This window comes from Plecotus auritus, assembly GCF_963455305.1.
Source record: "Plecotus auritus genome assembly, chromosome: 2".
NCBI classification, from domain to species: Eukaryota; Metazoa; Chordata; class Mammalia; order Chiroptera; family Vespertilionidae; genus Plecotus; species Plecotus auritus.
The window spans coordinates 227500703-227510912 of record NC_137771.1 but is presented as its reverse complement, the minus strand read 5'-3'; the positions used below and the strand labels follow the sequence as shown (position 1 = coordinate 227510912).

Sequence of the window (10210 nt, the reverse complement as noted above, 5' to 3'; positions counted from 1 at the left end):
GGGAGCGAGAGAGAGAAAGAGAGGTGAGAGAGACATATTGATCAGTTGCCTCCTGTAATGCCCCAACCAGGGATCAAACCTGCAACCTAGGTATGTGCCCTGACTGGGAATCAAACCTGTGACCCTCCAGTGCACAGGACAATGCTCCAAGCCACTGAGCCACACTGGCCAGGGCACATGGGTGAGAGCCATCCACATTGTTCCGTGTAGCCTTACTTTGTTCCTTTTTATGGCTGAGGAATACTCCGTTGGGTCAGTGTGCCACCATTGTCTACCCCTTCATCTGCTGAATGATATTTAGGTTACTCCTAGGTTTTAGCTATGACAAATAGCGCTGCTATGAACGTTTATGTGTAAGTCTCTGTGTGAACATACTTTTTTTAAAAATATATTTTATTGATATTTTACAGAGAGGAAGGGAGAGGGATAGAGAGCTAGAAACATCGATGAGAGAGAAACATCGATCAGCTGCCTCCTGCACACCTCCCACTGGGAATGTGCCCGCCACCAAGGTACACGCCCTTGACCGGAATCGAACCTGGGACCCTTCAGTCCACAGGCCGACGCTCTATCCACTGAGCCAAACCGGTTTCGGCTGAACATACTTCTTTCAGTTATCCTGGGTAGACACCTCCAAGTGGGGTAGTTGGGGCCCTGTAGTACCTTCCCAAGAGGCTGCCACGCTGTTTGCGAGTGGTTGCACCATGTTGCGCCCGCAGCAGTGTGGGAAATTCCGGGTCCCCCACGCCTCGCCATCGCTTGGTGTCCGTCTGCCTAGCCGGTGTGGCTCAGTGGATAGAGCGTCGGCCTGCGGACTCAAGGGTCCCAGGTTCGATTCCGGTCAAGGGCATGTACCTTGGTTGCGGGCACATCCCCAGTGGGGGGTGTGCAGGAGGCAGCTGATGGATGTTTCTCTCTCATCAATGTTTCTCGCTCTCTATCCCTCTCCCTTCCTCTCTGTAAAAATCAATAAAATATGTTTTTCTTAAAAAAAGATTTAGCGATTCTAGTAGGTGTGTAGTGTCCCTCGTGGTGGTGGCAAGTCCCATGCTCCTGATGGATAATGACGCTGAGCCACTGAGTCCAGGCCGAGGTTGGAAGATAGCTGAGGAAGAATGGAAACAAAGTTATTACTAACTCCGGGAAAAAGAAAACGTGGGTCATCAAAGGCCATGCCATCGTCATCACCCCCTGCTCTGCGTGCGAGCGCTCAGTGGCCCCGGACTGGGTGGATGGCACTGGAGGTGGTGGCGGAGGGGGAGGGCGCAGGTCAGCCGCGGGGACCGGGTCAGTAGGTAGGACCGTGCAGGCTGTCTCCTCGCGGGCCCGGCTGGACCGAGGTGGCGACCCCGCAGACAAGGCCGCGCCCTCGGACCCGGCACTGTCCCAGCAGCTGTGCCCTCGGGGTCCTGGCGAGTTCCTCGTGTCCAAGCACGGCCCCCAGAACGGCAGCGCCGTGGCGGGGGGGGGGGGGGGGGGGCGGGGAGGGCAGGCCAGATCCTGTAGTCTTCTCTGGGGAGCCATGTGGACCCCGCTGATTCACCTCCAATTTCACGTCCCAGTGCGGGCGCGGCTCCCCGGGCAACTGACACTCCCTGTGTGGGCGGAGGGGCTCTGCGAGGGGCCGCCGTCGGCTTCTCAAAGGGAACGTTGGCTCGGGCGTGCGGGCGGGCGGGGGTGCTGGTGTGCTGGCGTGCGGGCGGGCGGGGGTGCTGGTGTGCTGGCGTGCTGGTGTGCTGGCGTGCGGGCGGGCGGGGGTGCTGGTGTGCGGGCGTGCGGGGGTGCTGGTGTGCTGGCGTGTGGGTGTGCTGGTGTGCGGGCGTGCGGGGGTGCTGGTGTGCTGGCGTGTGGGTGTGCTGGTGTGCGGGCGTGCGGGCGGGCGGGGGTGCTGGTGTGCTGGCATGCTGGTGTGCTGGCGTGCGGGTGGGCGGGGGTGCTGGTGTGCTGGCGTGCGGGCGTGCTGGTGTGCTGGCGTGCGGGCTGGCGGGGGTGCTGGTGTGCGGGCGTGCTGGTGTGCGGGCGTGCGGGGGTGCTGGTGTGCGGGCGTGCGGGCGTGCGGGGGTGCTGGTGTGCGGGCGTGCTGGTGTGCGGGCGGGCGGGGGTGCTGGTGTGCGGGCGTGCGGGCGTGCGGGGGTGCTGGTGTGCGGGCGTGCGGGCGTGCTGGTGTGCTGGTGTGCTGGCGTGCGGGCTGGCGGGGGTGCTGGTGTGCGGGCGTGCTGGTGTGCGGGCGTGCGGGCGTGTGGGTGTGCTGGCGTGCGGGCGGGCGGGGGTGCTGGTGTGCGGGCGTGCTGGTGTGCGGGCGTGCGGGCGTGTTGGTGTGCTGGCGTGCGGGCTGGCAGGCGTGTGGGTGTGCTGGCATGCGGGCGTGCTGGCGTGCGGGCGTGCTGGTGTGCGGGCGTGCGGGCTGGCGGGGGTGCTGGTGTGCGGGCGTGCTGGTGTGCGGGCGTGCTGGTGTGCGGGCGTGCGGGCGTGCGGGCGTGCGGGCGTGCGGGGGTGCTGGTGTGCGGGCGTGCGGGCGTGCTGGTGTGCGGGCGTGCAGGGGTGCTGGCGTGCGGGCGTGCTGGTGTGCTGGCGTGCGGGCTGGCGGGGGTGCTGGTGTGCGGGCGTGCTGGTGTGCGGGCGTGCTGGTGTGCGGGCGTGCGGGCGTGCAGGCGTGCGGGCGTGCGGGTGTGCGGGCGTGCGGGCGTGTTGGTGTGCTGGCGTGCGGGCTGGCAGGCGTGTGGGTGTGCTGGCATGTGGGCGTGCTGGCGTGCGGGCGTGCTGGCGTGCGGGCGGGCGGGCGGGCGGGCGTGTGGGCGTGCGGGCGGGCGGGCGGGCATGCTTCATTCCACTGTCCTGCGGGGACCGTGCACAGGGAACCACCAGGGCCACTGTGGGGCCGTCCCTTCCGCTGCTTTCCAGCCAGCGCCGCGGGCCACTCTGCTCCCATCCGTCTCATTCCCCCGTGGAGCTGTCAGTGCCACGAAGCGCCGCTAAAGACAAGCCACTAAACCATGTGTCGGACGATTATACGCTTGAACCCCATGCAATCTTAGTAACCACTGTCACCCCAATACATTTAATTTAAAGAATGGGGGGGGGGCGAGGGGGCAGATAACCTGGCCGGTGTGGCTCAGTGCTTGAGCATCAACCTGTGAACCAGGAGGTCAGGGTTTGATTCCCGGTCAGGGCACAGGCCCGGGTGGCGGGCTCCATCCCCAGCGGGGGGCGTGCAGGAGGCAGCCGATCATGACTCTCTCCTCACTGATGTTTCTCCCTCTCCCTCTCCCTCCTCTGAAATCAATAAAATACCCTTTTTTAACAGAAAAAGTAAAAATAAGCCCTCAGGGACCCCTCTTGCCCAGGCTCTGGAAGCTGCGTCTCCGCGGCGGGGTCCGGTCCGCTGGCCTCTCACTGCCCCTCTCCTGGCTGATGTCCCTGTAAAACAAGAGCAGCGGCGGGTGCGCCCGGGCACTCACGCTGCTGGGCGCAGGCCTGCCCTCTGCCTTATGGCCACTGGTGACCTCGTTCTCCCCATGAGGTGGGCACGCGGGTTCCCTCCCTCTCGGACGAAGGATCCGCAGACCAGGGTCGCTGAGTGATTGGGCCGCCTGGTCTGTCAGCCTCCAACGCCTCGCTTGCTCGCAGCCACCGGGATGCATCGCCTTCCGGTTCTGCCTCGACTTACCCAGCGTACCCCTGCACCCCGCTGGGGTCTCCTCGCCCCTGCAGGGGGAGAGGTCTAGATGTGAAGTTCAACAGCCGCTTTGGGAGGGAGGCGATTGGGCTCTGTTCCCGCTCCCACCAGCAGGTGGCGCAGTCTCCCAGCGGATTTCCGGGGCCCTTTCAGTGACCCTTGCAGCCCATTAGACCAGTGGTCGGCAAACTCATTAGTCAACAGAGCCAAATATCAACAGCACAACGATTGAAATTTCTTTGGAGAGTCAAATTTTTCAAACTTAAACTTCTTCTAACGCCACTTCTTCAAAATAGACTCGCCCAGGCCATGGTATTTTGTGGAAGAGCCACACTCAAGAGGCCAAAGAGCCGCCTGTGGCTCGTGAGCCGCAGTTTGCCGACCACGGGATTAGACCATCAAACCTTCCTTCCTGGTGGGGTTGCCTCTTCTTGTTGGGTGAAGGCGATCTAGCAGCGCAGCGGTGCCCGGAGGAGCGGGTGCAGAGTGACCGTGGCCTGGTGTTTGCACGGCACCCGATCCGTGAACTACTACAATGTGCAGGCCAGACACCCCAGCCACCTTCCGCCGGCCCGCGCCCCTCTGCCCGCAGGTGGACTTCAGACCACAGAGCTCGGAGCACCGTTCCGTGAGAAATTCCGTTGTTCGGCATCGTTTCCTTCACGCGGTGCCCTCACGGAGCCGCGGCGCCTGGGCCCGCCGGGGGACTTCGCTGGCCTGGACCCCACAGCCGCCTTTGGGATCAGCCCCAGATCCTGGCTCTTCCTCCCCGTGACCCGACCCCGGAGCCCTCTGTGCCTGGCAGACCACCTGGCACTAATACAGTGGAAGCTGGCAGAAGCACGGGTCCTCCCGGGGCGGGTGGCGGCTCCGGGTAAGCCTCACGCTGCCCATGGCTCGGCCTCCGCACCATAGAGACGGAGCTCTTAGGCCAGGGGTGGGCACACTTTTTGACTCGAGGGCCACATGGGTTCTTAAACTGGACCGGAGGGCCGGAACAAAAGCATGGATGGAGTATTTGTGTGAACTAATATAAATTCAAAGTAAAGGAGCGGAGGGGAGAGCAAGAGAACCCTCTGCTCTTTCGGCTCCGAGGGCCGGATAGAACAGCCGAACGGGCCGGATCCGGCCCGCGGGCCGTAGTTTGCCCACGGCTGTCTTAGGAAATGTTAGTCTCCCTGTGCTTGGCGGGACTTGCCGCACCTCCGCCACGCAGCGCCTTCCTGGTGGCCGGCTGCCGTGTTGTGAGATGGCCGTGTTGCTGCAGAGACTTTGCCATCGTCCAGGGAGGAGCAGTTCAGCGGCATCTGGCTTTAGGGGAGGCGGAGGGAACAGGGGCGCTTGCCGCCAATCCTTCCGGCCTCCTCGTCGCCCCCCCCACCCCGCACCCAGGGGCGCCCGCCCTCCACCCAGCTGCCATGGGCGTGTGCTATGGGCCGGCTTCCTGGGGGCGGGGGGTGGGGGGGTTCCCCGTGCCAGGCATTGTCCTGGCTGAGCTGGGTCACGGGGCCCGGGAGCGGACCTGGCACTTCTGCGCAATGCCAACACTCCAGGCGGCACACCCCCGGCCCCAAGGCGAGCTCCGGCGGCCGTATTTAACTTCCCACACAGATTAGATTAAACACGGGGCTCCCCACGCGCCCGGAGGTGCCACTGCACTTGGCAAGGGCGGCTGAGGGTGCGCGGCGGCCGCCAGCCACAGCGAGACGGCCAGGGCCCGGCTGGGAAGCAAGGGTTCCGCGCCCGGCGCCCGCCGGTGAGTACGGGTCCGTGGCTGAAGCTTTACCTTTATTTCATCTGAGGAAGGAGGTGACGGAGCTCTCTTCCTTTGCCAGGAAATTACAAAAGGAAAGGTTTTTAAGGGTTCCTCTCTCTCTCCCTCCTTTTGTTGGTAGGGTTTTCCTTGTTTACTCAGCAATTACATTTTGTGCGTTCTTCTTTTTAATCCTCACCCGACGGTACTTCACCTCTGATTTTTAGAGAGTGGGGGGGGGAGGGGAAAAGACAGAGAGAAACATCGATGTGAGAGAAACACATTGATTGGTTGCCTCCTGCACGGGCCCCGTCATCTCCAAGGCCCATGGTGGTGGGTTTTTTAAGTTTGTTTGTATTGATTTCAGAGAGGGAGAGGGAGAGGGAGAGGGAGAGGGAGAGGGAGAGGGAGAGGGAGAGGGAGAGGGAGAGGGAGAGGGAGAGGGAGAGGGAGAGGGAGAGGGAGAGGGAGAGGGAGAAACATCCATGATGAGAGAGAATCACTGATCGGCTGCCTCCTGCACGCCCTCTACTAGGGATGGAGCCCGCAACCCGGGCATGTGCCCTGACCGGGAATCTAACTGTGACCTCCTGGTTCATGAGTCAACACTCAACCACTGAGCCACCCAGGCTGGACCATCATGGTGTTTTTGTTGTTACTGTTGGAGCAAGAAATCCTTAGTAAAAATATCTGAAACGTATAGGCCCACCTGTACTTGGTGGAACCATGTGAAATTGCCAATTTCGGCCGTTTTAGCCTGTATAAGAGGCAGTGTCACAGGGTTTAACAGAACGTAAGTAATGGCTTACGTCAACACCTATTAGGGGGAAGTATGCATTCCAGACATGGCCAGCGCCTCGGTGACAGAGTTGTGTGGGTATCAGAACTGGAACCCTACTTGTATGTTTCTGCGTGTCCGTCGGGGCAACGCCCTCGCACGCTGAGCCTGGGCTCTTTCCTGAGGTCGCGGAGCAGACCCCGAGTGCTCAGTGTTCAAAACGGGGGTCCACCTCGGACTGGACTTTCCCAGCCTGGCCAGGCCCCTCCCGGGCACTCACTCCCGAGGCCTTTCCCTGCGGTTCGGTCTTATCAGAAAGCCCCTCCGGGCTGCTTAGCGGACGGCGTGTCCCTGCAGGAGAGCTGACGAAAGAGCAGGGTGCGCCAGCGGGTGGGTGAGCGCCGCCACGCCCGCACCTTGAAACCCCTGGGGCGTCCCCACTGAGGTATTTTGTTGCAGATTCTAGGATGGGCTTGAGGGGGCCCAGGAGCCCCTGAAACGGAAGGGAGAGCTTCGTATGTACCTACGTACACTGCTCAGGAGAAAGATAAAATGAAATGGTTTCCTTTCTTGAGGGACCTGCACACCCTTCTCCTGCCCTGACTCCTTCCCTCCCCTGCAAATACGTCACGCGTCACTGTTGCCGTGGTTTCTGGTTCACTGCACAGGACACAGGAGAGGCACGGTCACTCGCCACTCTCCGAGGGCGCTGGGCAGACCCCTGCTGGGTCGCTAGGGTTCTTATGGCCTGAGAGGACCTGCAGGCCCCTGCTTGGCACAGGCTCCTCCCTGGCCGGGCCCTGGTCGGAGGTGTGCAGGAAGCAAGCAATTGATGTGTTTCTCTCACATTGATGTTTCTCTCCATCTCTCCCTCTCTCTTCCACTCTCTCTAAAAATCAGTGGGAAAATATCCTCAGGTGAGGATTCACAAGACAAAAAAACAACAAAAGGAGACAGTGACCGGCGTGCAGGACAGAGAGGGCAATGGGGCCGAGGAGGGGGTGTGCAGGAGGCTGTGTGGCACAGAATGGCGCCACCAGGGTGATGCTGGGGGCTGGGAGGGGGTGGGCAGTGAGGCGGAGAGAGCTGGCTTAAGGATATGATGGCGTCTCAGGTTGTTGCTTTGCATCCTCACCTGAACGCGTCTTTCAGATGCGGATGGAGTGGTCACCTCTTCGCTGTACTTGGGAAGGCGCTGCCTGGACATAGGGTCTGACACGAATTCCAAACCCTGTCAACGTCCCTTTGCAGCCTTCCATCCCATAGTTCTCTAAGCATGGGGCACCCGGGCCGTCGGGGTAGTAGCTGAGGCTCGTGGAAAGCCTCTTACGAACAAGGCATTGTGCTAACCACTGTGAGGTTAATAGTCCATCTTAAAGCAAAGGAATGCAAGAATATTGGTGAACACTGGAAACGTGAGAAAAGCATAAAGAAGAAAAGAAATGTTAAGTGTACCACTCACTATTAACATTTCAAACTACTTATTTCCAGTCTTTTTTCCATTTTCCCAGGCCTTTATATTCCATTACATACATATTTTATTTATTTGTTTTTATTGATCTCAGAGAGAGAGGGAGGGACGGGGAGAGAGAAAGAGAAACACTGAACAGTTACCTCCTGCACACAGCACGACAGGGGATGGGACCCTAAACCTGGGTACGTGCCCTGACCGGGAGTCGAACCTGCCACCTTCTGGTGTATGGGACGACGCTCCAACCAACCAAGCCACGCCAGCCAGGGCTATGTGCATATATAACTTGGGATCATACTATGTACAGTGTTATGTCCCGCATTAATGCCAGACGTTGGGCATAACTTAACACCAGTGGGTCTTGATCCGGCATCTAGAAAGGTTCTGGAATCTGGAGAAGGGGCTGTGCGTAAATTAAATAAGAGTCCAGAGACGAAACATAATTTTGAGAGGCATATTGGGGGAGGCAGAGGAGCCTGGCTGAAGAAACCAAGTTCTCCTCCTCTCAGGACCCCTTGCTTTTTATTAACACAATTTGTCCTAAGGCGAGGTAGATATACACATCAAAGGGTAGGGTTTAGTACAGAAGCATTGTTAGATTGGGGAATTGCCTTAGGCTGTTCAGGTGTTTGGCCAACAGGAGGCAATAACATGTAGATTAGATGCCTGGAGCTGTCTGGCAGCAGACAATCAATTTATGTATCCTTTTCAGGTTTGGGGAGGGAAATGCCTTCAGCCATTCCCAACAGGCGATAACATATGTGACTCAGCCCTTGTTGAGTCCCCAAGTTCCATCAACCTTTCAATGAGACTCTTGCAGTTATGACATGCTGGAACTGGCTTCCGGCACCCCATTACACTTTTGTCAAATATCAGGCATGCAGCAGAGGCATATGAAAAGCTTGAAGACCAACCGAATGTGCGCTCGGCCCATTGCCAGCCAGGTTAGGGAGGGATCACATCGCTTCCCCTGGCGTGAGGCAGGGACCCCTTTTAACTGTCCGCCCGTCTCCCCGTTGGCTTCACGCAGGAGCAGCATGCCCTCCCTGGCCAACCTGACGCAGACCCTGGAGGATGCCTTCCGGAGGGTCCTCGCGGGGTACATGGACGCGTGGCGCCGGAACACGACCGCCCAGCAGGACGCCCTGCAGGCCCGCGTGGACGCCGAGAACTTCTACTACGTCATCCTGTACCTCATGGTGATGATCGGCATGTTCTCCTTCATCGTGGTGGCCATCCTGGTGAGCACGGTGAAGTCCAAGCGGCAGGAGCACTCCAACGACCCCTACCACCAGTACATCGTGGACGACTGGAAGCACAAGTACAAGAGCCAGATCCTGAGCCTGGAGGAGGCCAGGGCCACCATCCACCAGAACCTCGGCGCGGCGGGGTCCAGCGCGTCCCCGTGAGCCCTGGCCGGCGTGGCTCGGTGGATAGAGCCTCGGCCTGCGGACCACAGGGTCCCGGGTTCGATTCCAATCCAGGGCACGGACCTGGGTGGCAGGCTCCTCCCCGGCCCAGGCCCTGGTTGGGTCGCGCGCAGGAGGCAGCCCATCGATGTGTTTCTCCCACATCGATGTTTCTCTCTGTCTGTCCCTCTCTCTTCCACTCTCTCTAAAATCAATGGGAAAACATCCTCGGGTGAGGATTAACAAAAAAATAAAAATGTCTCCTTGACCAGCAAGAAAGGCAGGGAGCCGACCTCGGACGCCCGCGCCCTGGAGCACCCCAAACTCTCTGCTCCGAAGACACCGCGCCGCTCGCTGTCGGCGGAGACTCTGCATGGAGCCCGCGTGCGGGTCCCTGAGGCAGGCGGCGGGCCTGGCGCTGCTCGTGGGAGTGCTGTGCTGTGTGAGGGCCCCTGACTGCCCGCGATGGGACTGTCACTGTCCATGTCAGTGCTGAACACAGAGCCGGATGGAGGCCAGGCGCCTGCGAGTGGCGGGGGGCAGGAAGGAGAGATTCGCAAAGCGCCGCTCGTTCCTCCTCCGGACACGTGATTGCGTGTGTGGCTAATTCACTGACAAACAGGATGTGTGACCAGGGGCCGCGGGTGGAGATCTGTCACTTGTCACTGGGCTGACGGGGAGACTCTGATTCTCTCGTAGCGCGGGTCCCGATGAAGATGGCAGCGCCGGGGGCTTACGGGAGGGGCATCGCTTTCCTGGCGTTGAACTTGCTCGGAGTCTGACCACAGAGCAAGCATTCCCAGGGCGGCCAGCCCACCAGGGCAGGAGACCTTTAGGGCCACCCGCACACGTTTCTCCGTGGCCACTGGCAGTCCTGCAGAAAGGCGCTCTCTACGCTCCTCGGTAGCATGGAGGGGACGCTAACGCAGCCGTGGGCAAACTATGGCCCGCGGGCCGGATCCGGCCCGTTCGGCTCTTCTATCCGGCCCGCGGAGCCGAAAGAGCGGAGGGTTCTCTTGCTCTCCCCTCCGCTCCTTTACTTTGAATTTATATTAGTTCACACACACTCCATCCATGCTTTTGTTCCGGCCCTCCGGTCCAGTTTAAGAACCCACTGTGGCCC

General features: G+C 60.2%; 1 protein-coding gene across 1 annotated transcript; it reads left to right on the top strand.

Moving 5' to 3' along the window:
* Positions 1 to 8131: 8131 nt before the first annotated feature.
* KCNE2 (potassium voltage-gated channel subfamily E regulatory subunit 2) lies at positions 8132 to 9294 on the top strand. Its single transcript, XM_080655307.1, has one exon. It carries the CDS (start codon positions 8506 to 8508, stop codon positions 9085 to 9087), a length of 582 nt encoding a protein of 193 aa, XP_080511433.1. The 5' UTR covers positions 8132 to 8505; the 3' UTR covers positions 9088 to 9294.
* Positions 9295 to 10210: the final 916 nt, after the last annotated feature.

Coding starts and splice junctions, on each gene's coding strand:
- KCNE2 (XM_080655307.1), top strand. CDS start 8,506: ATGCTGGAACTGGCTTCCGGCACCCCATTACACTTTTGTCAAATATCA.